Source organism: Galeopterus variegatus, unplaced genomic scaffold (genome assembly GCF_000696425.1).
Source record: "Galeopterus variegatus unplaced genomic scaffold, G_variegatus-3.0.2 Scaffold455, whole genome shotgun sequence".
Lineage (NCBI taxonomy): Eukaryota > Metazoa > Chordata > Mammalia > Dermoptera > Cynocephalidae > Galeopterus > Galeopterus variegatus.
The window spans coordinates 90,411-107,419 of NW_007726566.1; the positions used below are offsets into that span (position 1 = coordinate 90,411).

A 17,009-nucleotide genomic window follows, 5' to 3' on the forward strand; every position below is an offset into this window, starting at 1 on the left:
CCGGTGGCGCACTATCCACTGCGCCACCGGGCCGGCCCAAAGGGGTTACATTTTTATAGGTTTACATTTTTATGTTTAACTTAATTTTTAGAAAATCAGTGCAACAAAAGCCAATTTTTAACTTGAAAGTTTTTCTGTCTCGATTTATCCTTTCATCCTTTCAAATATATCTTCTTATATTTTTTGTAGTGTGAAGCCTCATTTTAGGTCATCCAGTGGTTCAGAACAATCAACAGAGGGCTCTGTGTCATTGGGAGATGGACCATTGAACAGATCTAGTTTAAGGAACTTTCCAACTGAACGGCATAACCCTACAGTAACAGGACATCAGGAGCAAACTTATCTTCCAAAGGAGACTCCCACTTCACAAATGGAACAGAATGGGGACTATAGTAGGGGCAGGTAAGGAAATATGGGTATATGAAAATTCTTTGATCATAATGTGATCATGCTGAATATTTGAAAACCATAATCTGGTGATTTTTGTTTAACTTAGTTATCAGTATATGGTTATGCTATATACATTGTTTGCAGAACATGGGTTAATAGTTTTTTATAGTTAAAGAAATATGGAGTTACCTATGTAGAATATAGCTCTGAATCAGAGGTTTATAAAGTTATTCTGAAGTTCTTAATAGTTGAGGAAACTGTATAGCTTTCCTTTATAGCTGAGGAAAGAACAGCTTAGAAAAATAAGATACTCATCTACCTTATAGTTTTAATTTCTTCCAGCTTGTAAACTATTGGAGTAGAATTACATATTGCCTACTGTACCTAAATCAAACCCTAATATGCTTCTGGTGTGGAGGGAGTGCTGCTAATAAAAACGGGCCCAATTCACTTCGTGGTAGTGGTGGTGGTAGTAGGTAAAGTTTTTGGTAAAGTAGCTCAGGATCCCTTCAGAAGAATAATATATATCTTTTCATAATAATGGAGAAGTGTAGCCCCAAATATAGAAAGTATAGGTACTTAAATATAAATCTATCCATCTTTGATAGAGTATGTATATTTGTGGAATCTTATGAGTTGTCCCACTCTCTTTTTGTTGTTGTTAAAAGGAGAACTCTTTTCAGAGGTCGAAGACGACGAGAAGATGACAGGATCCCAGTAAGTATTTTTAACTTTTAATTACAACATTCAAACTTTTTTCTTTTGTGATTTATTGTGTCGTTGACTTGTCTTTTTTTTCTAGGTTTATTGATTATAGTATTCAGCAAAGGGAAACAGAGCCTACCACTACTCACATACCGTCCTCAAGCACACACAGTTAGGAGTTTGACTTGTGTTGCTCACTTTTAAAAAATATTATTTGAATATCTAAATTAAAAATATGAAATGTTTAACTATTGCTTTATTGATGGACATTTAAGTAGTTTCAATCTTTTGCTCTTACAGACAGTGCTATTAAAACAATGTGATGATATCCTTATACAACCATTATTTGCCATGTGTGCATTGTATTTGAAGGAGAGAATCCCTAGAAATGGGACTTCTGGGTCATAATTCAATAATTGTTGCCAAATAGTCTTCTATAGAAGTTTTGCCAATTTTCATTCCCACAAACAGTGAACAGAAGTTTCTGTTTATCTATAGCCTTACAGAGTGTGTTGTTTTGGTTTTTTAATTCTTTTGTTGGGGTTGGGGGATGGTTTTCTTCCAGTCTTAGAGGTTATATCATTCACTCTTAAAACTCCGTTGGTTTGCCATCTCTTAACTTGGGACAAAAGAGTTGAGGAATAAAAATGGTGTGGGAGGGCAAGGAGGTCTCAAGAAAACCCCTCTAGAATTTACAGATAGATCATAAATGTGTAAGATAATGCTTATTTTACATGTACAGAGTTTTGTAGTGAGCAGAAATCCATCTTCAAAGAAGAAAATGGATTGCATTATAACACAAAGAATAGTCTTTAGGGCAAACTGAACCTTTTAAAACGATGTTGTTTTTCATTTATTACTTTCTATATTATGGGCAGTCATGAAACTAGGCAATGACTCTTTATCTTAGCATGCCATTTATAATGGTCTATGTGACTCCTGAAGTGGTCCTCAAAAATTGGGGAGAGGAGAGATTCAGCTTAGGGTCTGTTTGATATGTTGGAAATGTCAGGATTAAGGACTAAAAGTTGGAGTGGAGAAAAAGGAGACCGGCTGTATAGAGGGAGATCTTAGCTAGAAATAAAGTTTAGGATTTGTAAGCTTACAAGTAGTAATTGAAGTAATAAGAATAGATGAGATTATGTAGGGTACTCTCTAAAGAGTGAGTAATAAAAGAGGTCCAAGAATGGAAACTTGAGAAACATAGTAGTAGCTTGGGGCTGAAAAATTAGATTATTAATTATGTTATTTCAGGTATCTAAGTGAAATCTGAGTAGAGATGGCTAATAGGCAAATGGATGTCTGGGTTTCAGGTAAAGGCCTGGACTGGAAATATTTAAGGTATACAATTCAGTGATTTTTCATAAATTTACAGAGTTGTACAGCCATCACCACCAAAAAGTGAAAAAGATTCTTTTAAGAGTTGTTTGCATATAGGTAGTAGTTGAAGCTGTGGGTAATGAATATCACCCTAGGAGAATATGGAAAGTGAAAAGAATAGTAACCAAACAGAAACTGGAAATCATCAAAATTTAAAAAGTGGGCAGGGAGAGAAGAGCACATGATTGTCAGATCTGAGAAGAACCGAAAGAAGGAGGTATCAGAGAAGCTAAGGGAAGAATGAGCACCCAAAGGAAAGAATGATTAACATGTCAAATGCTATAGTGAAGTCAAGAAAAATAAAGCAGTTTTGCATTGTGGTAGACATTGTTGCCAAAACAATTTTAGTGGAGCAATGAGTACAGAGGTGAGGAAGTGGAGGAGGAGATACAAGTGAGAGGCTGTCAGAGGATATACAGAAAGGAAAGATGAGATTTTCAAACATTATAGAGGAAGGATATTGTCTTGAGACTGTCTGGAAGGAGAAGAGATGAGGCAAATTTAGGTGAGGTGGAGTTTTTGTTTGTTTTTATTTTTGTAATGGAAGGGAGTGTGGCAAGTTTAGAAAGAAAAGCATGGAAATTGGTTTGAAGGTTTAAGGAGTGTTGCAAAGTTTGTAAAAGAAACAGAAGAGGATAGAGCTGACTGAAGATAAGTAGGACCAATAAAGACTAATGAGAGGTCAACTGAGATGAGAAGCCAAGAATTTATAGGAAGATCATTCTGTGCATTGGGGTAGAGGTTTTGTTTGTTTCTTTCTTTCCTTGCAGCTTTTTGCTTCTGTGGCACAGAATTAGAGAAAGAGATAGGCCTGTGTCCTGTTTTATGATTTGTGTCTTTTAGAGACCCCATCCTTCAACAGCTGAAACAAAGGCTCCAACACCAAAGTTTGACTTATTAGCCTCAAATTTTCCTCCTCTACCTGGAAGTTCATCAAGAATGGCAAGTGAACTTGTTTTGGAGAATAGGATGTCTGATGTTGTTAAAGGTGTCTACAAAGAAAAGGTAAACATTGATGCATTCAATATGGTTTTCTCTTATCTTATGGGATCATATTTAAGCTTCGTTTTCAGGGTTATTATTTAAATTATTATTTGCACTTAGTGTGTTTTTCTATCATAGTTTTTGTTCATTTTTTGTTGGCGAACCAGTATGGGGATCTAAACCCTTGACCTAATTGTTACCGACAAACACCATACTCTAACCAAGTGAGCTAACCAGCCAGCCCTTCTATCATAGTTTTTATTCATGGAGTTCTCAGCTTACTTTGAGTGTACTGAAAAGATTTATGGTAAAGCTACACAAGGTCAATAAAATGTTTCTTAACCTTTGTATGTCTTTGGATCTGTCAGTTCAACTTGGTAGAATGAATAATGCAGGTTAAATGGAAGGTGTCATTTCCACTAAGTGCTTATAAATTAACCAGTGATTTAAACAAATTCTAAGCTAACTTGGTACACTTGGTCTTTTAAATACTGGAGGGTAGTTGTCAAAAGGTTGGGATACTCCATCCTACAATATTTTTTGAGCATAGACCAGTCAATATCTGAAATCCTCATATCCCACAAATTTCTTATTTTCCACCTTTTTCAATTCAGTTTTTGTTTTTATTATAACAGTACATGTACATAGTATATGTAGGCTTGTAATGAAAAAAACAGTAGTCCCCTACAACTGCATTAAGCTCCTTAGCTTTTTCTCCTGACATTTATCCCTGTATTTCTTTTTAACATGGTTTTACTGCTCTCCCTTGATTTTTCAATTTTAAATATTGTCTATTAACTTTACATTCTAGAAGCTAAAGATTTAGCTCTCTTAAACCAACATATCTATACTTTTCCCATCCCCCAAGTATATTGTACTTCATCATACCTAAGATATCAATTGTAATTTTCCCATTATTTTAGTATTGCTAAGAAAGTAAAAGGCATTGCCAGTTACACTAGGACATGCCATCATTTGTAAGTCATATCTAAGCATTACATTTTTTTTTCATAGCCAAGACTCACAGTATACTATGATTATTTCTCTTTTCCTGTACACTCTCAGTGGCCTGCTGCCTAGCTGTTTTCCTGGTGTTTCTCTGCACCATCATCCTGGGAATTTTCCTTACTCTCCTTTATTAGATTCCCTTTTCTTCTTGCTCTTGTCTCACTCTTCCATGTTATGGTGGGTCACATCTTCCAGAGCTTCCTGAATAAGTGGTCATGACATATACATTTCTTGATCTTGCATTCTGAAAATGGTTTTCTGGTCTCATACTTGATCAGTAGTTTATCTCTGTAGAATTCTCTATTAGAAATCATTTCCCTCAGAATTTTGAAGGCTTTTTTTTTTTTTTTTTTTTTTTTTGTCTTTTTCCGTGTCCGGCAACAGATCACAACCCTCAGTGTTGCCCCCGTACCGGACCGGGGACCGTTGTTTATTCATTTACTAGTTGATGGACGCTTGTTTCTACCTTTTGGCTATTATGAATAATGCTACTATGAACATTTGTATGAAAATTTTTGTGTAAACATATTCTTCTCTTGGGTATTTACTTAGAGTACCTAGGAGTTGAATTGCTAGGTCATATGATAACTCTGTTTAACTTTTTTTTTAAAGATGACTGGTAAGGGGATCTTAACCCTTGACTTGGTGTTGTCAGCACCACACTCACCCATTGAGCTAACCGGCCATCCCTATATAGGGATCCGAACCCATGGCCTTGGTGTTATCAGTACCACACTCTCCCGAGTGAGCCACAGGCCAGCCCTTGAAGGTATTTTTTCACTGTCTTCCCTCATTAAAAAATATTGTGAAATACAATAGTTATTTCATCAGTTCTAAGATATACATTTTTTCATGTTTTAACCATCTTCAGAAATCAGGCTGTCTTATAATTAAAAGCTATCATAGTTTAAGTGGCAGTGTTTTTTCTTTGTAGTACATAGAATACTGGTGTGTTTTAAAATTGAAGGCTCCTTAAATTTGGTGAGCTGTGATACACACACATATACACACACATAATAGTAAAATGTACTTCCCCTTGTAATCCCAAGCCAAATTATGGGCTGTAAACATCCAGAGTATCTTAGCAGTGACACATGTATCCCCTCCCTATTTACAGTCCTTCATCTTCTTTCCCTGTCCCTCCCACTTAGATACCTGCTTAGATATAAACATTACCCTGACTTTGTGATAATGTACTTTTTTTTTTTTTTTTGCTTTTCTTTATAGTTTTATCATTCTGGGTTGGTGAGCTTTTTCTGTAAACAGCCAGATAGTAATTATTTTAGGCTTCATGGGCCACGTACTGTCACATATTCTTTGTTTGTTTTTATAACCCTTTAATAACTTAAAAACCATTCTTAGCTTACGGGCCATACCAAAACAAGTTGCAGGCTAGATTTGGCTTGTAGGTCTTAGTTTGCCAACCCCTGCCCTAGACAATATATTGTTTAGTGTCCCTGTTTTTGAACACTATGTAAATGGAATTGTACAGTATGTATTTTTCTGTTATTTATTTTGTTCTTTGTAATTTGCGATTCATCATTGTTGATACAGATGACTGTAGTTAATTTTGTGCTGTTGTGTGATATTCTGTTATAGGAATATAACCTTTATTCATTTATTCTACTGTTGACAGACATTTGAGCTGTTGCCATTATAAACAATGCTGCTATGAATGTTCAAATTGTCTGTTCATTCTTTAGTGTTTGTGGATGAAAACAAGTTTTTAATTTTAATATGGTCGTATTTATCAGTCTTTTTTTAGTGGTTTGTTCTTTTTATATCTTGCTTAGGAAATGATCTAGCTTCCAGAGGTTCTTTTGGGAAACCTAAGTGTTCTGATTTTTGGTCTCGATCTCTATGACCTGTTTTCTCCCTCTCTGGAGGCTTTTAAGATCTTTTATTTATTCCTGATATTCTGTGAAATTTCATGATGATGTGTCTTGGTATGGCTGTTTTTTTAATTCATTGTACTGGATGTTCAGTGTTCCCTTTCAGTTTGGAAACTCATATTCTTCCATGCATAGAAATTTTCCTGTATTATCTCTTTGATAAATTCTTCACCTCTCTTCTCTCTTTCTTGAATTTCTGATTGGAGGTTGAACCTTATAGTTTGAACCTGATTTTCTTGTTTTGGCTTTCCTAATTCTTATCTTTGTTCTTGTCTGTTTTTTACAAAGTTTTCCTGAATGTTACCTTCTAATCCTATTAAATTTTATCAATCAGTTTTAATTTCTAGGGCTCTTTCTTGTTTTGGGGGTTATTTTTCCTCCCTTTTAAAAATTGTGGTAAAACACACATAACAGAAAATTTGCCATCTTAACCATTTTAAGTGTGTACAGTTCAATAGTGTTAACTACCTTCACATTGTTGTGCAGCTGGTCTCCAGAACTCTCATCTTGCAAAACTGAAACTCTATACCCATTAAACACCACCACCCTGTTTCCCCCTTTCCTTAGCCCATGGCAACCACCATTCTACTTTGTCTCTATAAATTGACTCCTCTAGCTATCTCATGTAAGTAGAATCATATGGCATTTGTCTTTCTGTGACTGGCTTATTTTACTTAACATGATGTCCTCAAGTTTCATCCATGTTGAAGCATATGTTAGTACTTCATTCCTTTTATTGCCAAGTAATATTCCATTGTATGGATATATAACATTTGTTTATTCATTTACTAGTTGATGGACGCTTGTTTCTACCTTTTGGCTATTATGAATAATGCTACTATGAACATTTGTATGAAAATTTTTGTGTAAACATATTCTTCTCTTGGGTATTTACTTAGAGTACCTAGGAGTTGAATTGCTAGGTCATATGATAACTCTGTTTAACTTTTTTTTTAAAGATGACTGGTAAGGGGATCTTAACCCTTGACTTGGTGTTGTCAGCACCACGCTCTCCCAAGTGAGCCACAGGCTGGCCCCTCTATGTTTAACTTCTTAAGAACTGCCAAATTGTTTTCTAAAGCAGCTGCATCATTTTACTTTGCTATCCTCAGTGGATGAAAATTCTAATATCTCTATATCATCACCAGCATTTGTTAATGTGTGTCTTTTTTATTATAGCCATCCTAGTGGGTATGAAGTAGTTTCTCATTGTGGTTTTGATTTGCATTTCCCTAATGAATAATGATGTTGAGCATCTTTTCATGTGCTTATTGGCCATTCATATATCTTCTTTGGGAAAATGACTAAGTGTAATTCTGAAATATCTTTTGACTTTAAGGATAATGAAGAGTTGAGAGTTAGTCGCCCAGTGCCTGCAGAGGATGAGCAGACAGACTGCCCTTCTGCCCAGCAACCCAGTATGAGTGCCAGTCCTCCATGTGCAGCTGAGCTTCCTGCATTAAGGTACAAGTTTCAGTATGGAAGGTCTTCCACATTAAATTACTTTTTTCTCTGAACGGTTACCTCTTCCTATGTCCTATACTAAATCTAATGTCAAGCTATTTTTTCTTTAGCACAATTCAGCAAGAAAAGGATCTAATAGACGATTCTACTGTGCAGAAGGATGTTCTCAACCAGATGACTATACCAGTGTCTTCCCCAAGTACTGCAAAGCCATCAAGGGCAAATACTGCTTCACCATGTAATAGTAACATAAATGCATCTGTAACCATGGCCCTACAGGTAACTTGGAGAGTTTACTTTATGTGAGAAAAAATATAATAGATTAGATAATAAAAAGTTTTTTTCACATAACACATATCTCTATTAGAGCAGAGTCATTTGGAAGTAGCCCATATTGGGGCTGCCTGCATCAGAAAGAAACTAAAGGAATCTAAGGGTACTATGAAGAGACAAGAAGTTTTAGTCATATTGAAGGAGAATTTACTATTCATTCAGGGGTTTTTTGGGATGAGGGGGCGAGGTGTTTGGCAGCTGGCCAAGGTAGGGATCTGAGCCCTTGACCTTGGTGCTACATTCTGTTTCTTTTTCCTTTTTTCTGATCATATTACGGTAAAGTGAAGCCTATTTCTTATCCGGGTTATTTCATTTTGGGGCTAATGTAAAGAGCTCTTGAGCTTCTTGAAATTCTTTTTCTTGTATGTATGATGCATAACAAGTCTATGACCCCATTGAGGGTCCCACTGCTACTTGTATTCAAGTTCCAGAATCATTTCATAATTTTGTAATTGGGAAAATACAGAAAAGCAGGAAAAAAACCCACAATATTTACCCCTAATCCTTTTATTCAGTGATATAACTAATAGTAGTTTAGTACAACTCATTCTTTTGTATAGCTTAACATTTTATCTTCTCATTTAATGATAATAATAGAATAAGAACTACCATTTGAGTGCTTAGTATGTGCTAGGACGAGCACTAAACACTTTAGGTGCTTTATTCTATTCTCACAACACTCCTATTCCACCTTTTTCAGTCAAGGTAACAAAGACTTTTAATTAGTCTTCTATTAATATATTACTGGTTTCCAACTCTTCTGCCAAGATTCTTGTGGATTCTCTTTTGGGGTTCTTTTTAGCAAGGGAAGAGAGGGCGGAACCATTTTATTTTATCATGTGGACATATCATTACTGATTTAATCTGTTCTTCCTTGTTAGACAGTGAGGTTGTTTCCAGTTCTTCCATCTCTATAGACAATGCTAACATGAACATCCTTCAGATAAATTCTTCAAGTGAAATTATTGTATCATAAATAAATTTCTAAGGCTTTTTATTATTTTCAACATATATATTTTTTGGAAGATTACAATGTGGATGAGAGTGCCTATTGCCCTTTCTTAGAAGATAACTTAGGCTTTTCTTGTGTTTAACATGATCCTTTTTGTACTTTATTATTTAGAGAATGTGTACCATAATTTTTTTTTTGTTTCTTATCATCACTTGAAAGGAACCCCGAAAGTTAAGTTATGCTGAAGTGTGCCAGAAGCCTCCTAAAGAGCCATCTCCAGTTCTTGTGCAGCCACTTCGGGAACTTCGCTCCAATGTAGTGTCTCCCACCAAAAATGAAGAGAATGGAGTTTCTGAAAAGTCTGTTGAGAAACCACATGAGAAACCAGAAGCAAGGGCTAGCAAGGATTATTCTGGCTTCCGAGGCAATACCGTTCCTAGGGGAGCAGCTGGAAAAATCAGGGAACAGAGACGTCAGTTTAGCCATAGAGCTATACCTCAGGGAGTGACTCGACGTAATGGCAAAGAGCAATATGTGCCACCCAGATCACCAAAGTAAAAAAAAAAAAAAAAAAAAACTATTCAAATTCTTCTCTCTCTTCCCATTAAACTTGAGCCGTGGCTATATTGAACTGTTTTGAAGGGGAGGGGATAGCTAGGAAGGAAACCGGAGAAAGTACATCCTTAAATCATTATGTATTTCGGCGTTGTGAGCGGTAGAATTCCAAAATTCATCTCTAAAGTGATTTTTAAATGCTGGAGGATTCCAATCAGTATAAATATATATATATATATATATATATACACACACACACATATATAAAAATATAATTTTTCTATTTTTGTTTTTGATTTTAATTTGCAGAGATTTTCTGCCTGGAATCAATTTTTGAGGGTTCAGATTTAGCTTGGAAAAAAAAAATTATACATCCTTCAGTATAGGAGATGAGGGAGTGAGAGAAAATATTTTTTGAAGAAACATTTCTGTAAAATTAGAAATTACCTTTTTTAATCTATTTAAAGTTTGGCTTGAAGAATGACATCTCTGACTATATGGCCTTGTGTTGCGAAGCAGATCAGTGGCTGGGGTGCCTGTTGTGGGTGTGAGTGTGTATAAGAGTGATTGAAGGCAAATCTGTTGTCATCTTAGTAAATGATTTGAAAATTGAATGTAATACTTGAGTAGATTTTTTTTTCTAGTTTGAAATTTAGTCTGTCTTTTTGACCTTACTAATTTTCATTCAACAAGCTGTTAAGTTGATTGTACTTGGAGATGTGACTACCAATCAGTTTGATACTCAAGGAAAGAATGGGGGTTATTCAAAAACTGAAAATTGCATCTTAGACCTAAGTGGATAGGTCAAATGGACTTCAGAGGTTTAAACTACCGTGTGACTTTTTCCCCCCTAAAATGGGAAACAAATTTTTTTTTTTTATTTCATTTGTTACTGTCTGTTCTCTGACTGCCCAACCCCCTAAAGCAAAATAACCAACATCGGCTGAATTGTATGTTTGTAACTGCTTTGACCAGTCTAGTGAAATCATATAACTGTTCTAAATTTCAGAATTGAACATTAAAGTATTTTACTCATCACTTCACATGTCTAGCATTTTAGGTTCCAGAATGGTAGGGCAGATTGACCCTACAGTAATTTATTGTGTTAGTGTTAAAGATGAAGCATTGTAACTGACTCTTGAAGTGTTAAATAGTGTAGAAGTAAAAAGAAGAAGGTTTTAAAAGGCTTACTTTGGGGAGAACTTTTTTCTGTTTACAGTATATTTGTCACCTTCCTTCCCTCCCTTTCCCCCCTCCCCCAAATACAGTTTGGAATTCACTGAAACAGAACCAGCAAGTCATGAGATTTTTTAGTTAAGGTGAGAAAGATGGTTGAAGAAAATTAATGCATAATTTCTCAGTGAAAAAAGTTGTAGCTCTCAAATATTAAATAAGCAAGTTTACATGCTGGTATTTAGAAAATGGCTAAAATATTAAAAACCATGTTGCATTAATCTGTTTTAAGTCATACCATGTTCCAAGTTGTATGTAAGGTGGGGTTTTATTTTGTTTTTTTAGGGATAGTTTGTAATAGTAAGAACTGTCCCTTATGTTAGTGAATTACATATGTACAAATTGAAACTGTAAATTGTGAACACTGGAAAGCACCATTGTGACATAGAGTAAACATCTTAGTAATATATTAAAATGAATGTAAATGGAGGTTAAAATTACATTACTGTGAAACTCATCTTCCAACTCTAAGTTAAGCTTTGGAGATTTGTATTAGGGGATAACTGTTAAGAGCTTTGAAAACACTGCACATTTCTGTACAAGCCAGAATTATTATTTCTTTGTAACTTATTATTCAACTTGGCAATTGCTTTTGATTTGTTGGATTGATAACATGGTATATTATATTTACATAGTTTGAAACTATTCATTTCTACACACTATTTTTTTTTTAATCATCTGCTAGATAAAACATACAATAAAACTACCTGTGCTAAAATTTGGAGAAAGTTTAGGTCCTGTTTTAAAAAAAAGTATTAATAATCATTGACTACATTTATGATAAAAGTGCTTATTTTGGTTTACTTAGATAATGCTGCAGTTGGTGGAAATGATAAACATTTAAAGTATTAACACCCTGTGAATGCATTGAATTTAAGAGAATAAACATTTTGTAAAAATCACTTGGTAAGGATTATAAACTTAATTTAACAATGTGTCACAGATGTAGGCTTGTATTACTTGTATGCTTGTGTGTGATTTACTCTTAGTCCACCAACTTTAGAAATCTAAAGGTTCTAATTGAAACACAAGAAAGGAGCCTTCTTTTGGAAGAAAGCAAGTGTGTTTTTGCTTTTCCTCCAATCATTTTTGAAAGTAGAAATTTAATTTAAAGACATGACCATTTTTTACTTTTTTATAGAATACAGCGTTTTTAATTTAATTTGCCTCATTACATCTAATAGTTTCCATTTGATGGGATGTATAGGGAAGAGTGTGTGTGTGTGTGTGTGTGTGTGTGTGTGTGTGTGTGTGTGTGTGTGTGTGCATTATATATGTATTTACAGTATGTATTTAGCATTTATTTTATTACGGCAGATTTAAGGTTTGTCTCTAAATGGTGCCCATGAGTTGTGTGAAACTGTTGGATTTTTTTCCCAGCATTACTCTGTAACTGATGAGAGTTGGCATTCATTGTAGTTCTACTATTTATTTGGTTCTTTAGTTGGAGGAATTTAAATATCAAGTATTTCTCTTCACCCTTAGGACTTAACATTTCCTTGGGCTATTGGAGGCCAAAAGTAGATATAAATGGTATCAAATGTTGGCACACTGATTTTCTACCATAGTTTTTACTGCATGAAGAGAAAAGAGTCACCAGCTTGTGCTTCATAGACAAGGTCCATAGAGACATTGCAAAACCTTTCTCCATTTTCTATCCTGATAATTAAGGTTTTTATAATATCTAAGTCCTGTTTCTAATCTGAGTAATTTCAGTTTTGCCAAACATGGACATTGGCATTTAAAACAGTGATCCATCTAAATTTTTTTCAACTGGATTTTGGAGGAAGATAAGACCTTTTAGTAACGTAGGTTTATTTTTGTCGTCTTATATGCTCAGTTTGCAGGTGATCAAATGACATGCAGAATTCTGATTTATTGTTTTGTTCCTAAAATTAAGGTAGCTTGAATATTGTTTCACATTCCTTTTTCTTTTGAAATAACTAGGTTTGCTTTGCAACAGGCTTAAAGATGGAATGTTAGCATCTTCGCTGGTGTAAATGAGAAGAAGAAAATTGCTGGAACAGAAAATAGTATTTAAGGCTGGCTGGTTAGCTCAGTTGGTTAGAGCACAGCCTTAAACACCAAGGTCATGGGTTCAGATCCCTGTACCGGCCAGCTGCCAAAAAAAAAAAAAAAAAAGGTATTTAAAACTTAACTGAACACTTTCTTATTAGTTATGGCCTTAATAATTAGTCTCTTGGCTTAAATGTCCACTGGTTTTACTTTGATGCAGTTGAACAACACTGGGATTAAGTCTCTGATATTTGTGTTGGCAATATATATTAACTACATTTTAAAAGTACCAGTTTTTTGTTTTTTTACAGAAAAGATAAAACTCAAAAGAGGACAGTGTATTTCTTTTGAGGGATTTTTATAAATTCTTAACTATAATATATGATGGGTTTTTTCTAATTTTTTATATTTCCTTACAATTTGGTGGCCATTAATTTAACTTTAGGCTTTTTGGCATATGCTGATGTAGTTAGTCCGAGCTTCCAAGAAGATACATAGACATTTCAGTTTTCATTAGCTGAATGAGGACATTTGATTTAAGAAGTTAAAAGAGAATTTGTTTTCAAGTTGAGAGTAAATTCTCTTTTAAAATTCACCTGATTATTAGATAACTTAAAGTTTATTTTTAAAAGCTGAGAACTTTTTATGAATCTTTGAGTAGAGAGTTCCTAAAAGTGTAACTCAGATATCAACAGGCTGTGTTTTTATTTTCAATTTTGCAGCACAACACTTAGTTTATTGTAAAGAAATACCCACATGAACTTTTTTTGTTTTGTTTTTACCTGACTCAGGTGTCCCTTGAGTGACATCTCTTTAAGTGTTGGGGGGTGGGAGTCAGAACCAGTTACCTGGCTTCTATTTTGTCCATTTGTTTAGGTTCATTCCTGTTGTCAAAACTGTCCCCCTAAAAAATGGTGTGACATGCTCATGCATAAAATGTTAAAATGAGTACATCCTTGTATTTGTATTTGTTTTCAACATTGCCAAGGTGCTATGGGAAATTAAAGTAACAAAATTAGAAAAAAATAAAATTATTAAAAAGCAGGACTGGTTTCCTTTTCTCCAGGTGGTGTATGTCTACTGACTACTTCTGTGTTTACTTTTTGATAATTTTGTTTCCCACTCTAATTTCATCATTATTTTGGTCTCAGCTGGGTATTTGGGGGGAGGGAGGATATTTCTTCATAAAATGAGGGCAGAGAGCCAGAAGATTCAGCTTTATGATTCTGGGATTTTCTTTTAATTCTTCTAGTGTCAGACTGAGTTAGGGGGAGAAAAATCACAGGGCAATGTGTAGTTTGAGAATTTTTCCTTCATGGGGCAGATTATGGCCTGATTTGACAATGTGAGTATCAGAGCGAGCTAAAGGGTTTTTAAGGTCTTTTTAAAGGAAAAGTTTACTGGGGAATTTTAATGAATCTTATTGTTATTTTTCAGCATCACGCTCAGCCAGTGAGCCAACCGGCCATCCCCATATGGGATCCGAACCCGTGGCCTTGGTGTTATCAGCACCGCACTCTCCCGAGTGAGCCACAGGGTTGGCCCTTATTGTTATTTTTTATTTTTTTTTTAGCTTTTTAAGGAAAAATGGAAAAGCTGAGTAAATTTCTTGCTTTTTAACAGCTGTTATCTGTAAATTAATGTGACAGCTCAACATTTATTGAATATAATATGTTGCTAAAAAGCACTAGAGTGGCGTTTTCATGGCTGCTAATATTGCAGTTTACTCTTGAATTATGGTAGCAACCTAGGTCTTTTAAATATGGCCTAAATTGAAATTATAATCTCTAATTCTCAGAAACATTTACTATTCTACCATGTTATATGATATGGATATGTTTGTGAATAATGTACGTTATGTAACATTTAATGTGACCATTCACTTTTATAATTACGTGCTCACTAAGTGGCATTGCCCTTTAGCTAAAACCTTTAATTTGCTAATGAGCAGTTATTTTAATGAAGATGGCCCAATGTCAGTGAGCAAAATGGTCCCAGTGAGGACAGATTTACAGGGGTTGAGTGCTAACAAAGCCTTAGGGGCCTTATGTCAGTGTACTAGTGAGTTTTATATGGCCAAGAGAGATGGGTGCATAACTTAAATTTTATATCAGGAATGCAGTATAATTGTGTATTATTTTTAGTGAACTAATGACCAGATTGGTAAATTAATAAATAGGCTTTTGAGTTGTACTTAAATTGGATGGATTTGTCAAGGATCTTATCACAGGTATCTTATGTTTACCTATATTTCTTTTTAGAATAACCTAAATATCATAACTCCAAGTTTTCTTTTTCATTATATACCTGAAGGTAATTTAAATTTTTGTGAAAAGTTTAACAGTTAAGTACTGAATTGTGAATTTTCTTAAATGAAGTAAAAACTATTGAGTGTCTTTAGTTTGTTTGCAGGTTTAAAGGCATGGAGGGGTTTTTTGCTTTCTTTATGCTGCTCTGAAATAAGGACCCCCAGTTTCTTCTGGTCTTGTGGGAAGGAGCTACTTAAGCTTTATTTTTTAAGATTCATTTTTTAGTAGCTGTCCTGCAGGTTTTTGAAGTTGTTATATTTCTCTCCTGTTTTCATGATGTACCTACTTTATCAAACTTAATGAACGATAGTAGGACTCCAGCCTCCATATATTATTACAGTGGCTGTTATTTATTTTTACACACTTGTATTTTGAATGATGTATCTAAATTCTAATTTTGATCTTTTGCATTTTAAATTCTGCCTAAACAAATAATTATCATCTTGACTTATCAAAACGGAGGGTATTGACTTAGCATTGGAGATAATCGTGACAGATGGAGAATTCATTCAACCAATATTTATCATGTCCTAAATAAGATTCCTGCCTTCATGGTGCTTAGCATGAAAAAGTCAAAAATTATTTCAAAATTAGTAGTAGTAAATAATGACAGCTGGAATTTGAATATGTAGGGTTGGCATGGGGCATGGTGCAGGGATGGAATACTTCCTTGAGAAAATGAGAGAACAGATACCTGAAGGACTAGGAGTTAATTAGGAAAGCAGGAGGGGTGTGTTCCAGATGAAGGAATAATCTATACCACTTTGTGGTGCACTGGAAGAATTGTAGGGCCCTGCAGCTACAGCATAGGGAATATTGTTCCATCTTCCAAGATGAGGCTGGAGAAATAGGTAAGAGCCAGACTCCTGGCATTTCAAGGGTGTACATTATTGCAGAAAAAGTGGGAGACCAGTTAGGCTATACCTGATAATATACAGCTGGAGCAAAGTGGAAGATCTGAATGATATATAGAAGTATGATCAATGAGGCACTGAAGATGACTCTTGTTTTTGTGTCTTGTGGAACTGGATGAATGTTTGTTGTTGTTTGTGTCATTCACTATGACTGGATACATTGGCAAAGAATCTTTTTATGGGGAGGGAAAGATTAACTCACACTAAACCAAAATCAATCCTTTCAAGTCCAAGAGTTCATCTCTAGGGTGGTATTAATTAGATTACATTTGCTTTTAGCTAATTTTAAAAGTGACTGTTAGGGACGGAACCAAAAATTATTTGGTTTATATCTGCCCCCTTTTCTCTACCTTGATTGTTGTATCTTTAATTCTAGTTATCCTCTTCCCTACCTGGACAGTCTCCAACCCAGCAACTATTGTGCTAAGCACTTAACATATTTTCAGTCCTCAACAATAATGTCTGACATGTACTGGAGGAATAGAAGTATTAAGCTTGACTAAAAAAAATTCTTTTTGTTACCAACTTGCCATTTTCCTGTGGATCCCTAAAAGACTGACAATTCATGCCTGCCTAAGGAAACTAGTTTTGTCTTAGAAGTTATGCAACACCCCCATAAACATATCTTTAACATTGTAGAATTTGCATGTCTATCAAACCTATTCTACCTTGTCGCATAATCATAGCAGACTCTGCAACTCATCTTGGTATATTCAGGCAAGTAATTTAATTCAGCTTGTTTACATATACATAAAATTAGGGAATAATAACATCCGGACCCCCGCCCACAACCAAGCACACTGCCAGCATCTTGGGCCCTCACCTGGGGACTCGGCATGGAGTTGGGGACCAGACCCCCCCTCAACCAGGCACA

The 17,009-nt window shown here is 34.9% G+C and overlaps 1 protein-coding gene across 3 annotated transcripts in view; it reads left to right on the forward strand.

The window, feature by feature from the left end:
• The window catches only part of LARP4 (La ribonucleoprotein domain family, member 4), a 56,938-nt gene extending 45,140 nt beyond the window's left edge, over positions 1–11,798 (forward strand). For 2 of the 3 annotated variants that reach the window (XM_008568970.1, XM_008568972.1), the window contains exons 11-16: positions 190–402; positions 1,059–1,107; positions 3,319–3,480; positions 7,699–7,823; positions 7,934–8,102; positions 9,328–11,798. In XM_008568970.1, coding sequence (XP_008567192.1) covers positions 190–402; positions 1,059–1,107; positions 3,319–3,480; positions 7,699–7,823; positions 7,934–8,102; positions 9,328–9,666 — 1,057 coding nt within the window. In that variant the 3' untranslated portion in view covers positions 9,667–11,798. Of the gene's footprint in view, positions 1–189; positions 537–1,058; positions 1,108–3,318; positions 3,481–7,698; positions 7,824–7,933; positions 8,103–9,327 lie in introns of those variants that run through there. The other variant, XM_008568973.1, reaches the window with a different exon arrangement.
• The last annotated feature ends 5,211 nt before the right edge of the window (positions 11,799–17,009 follow it).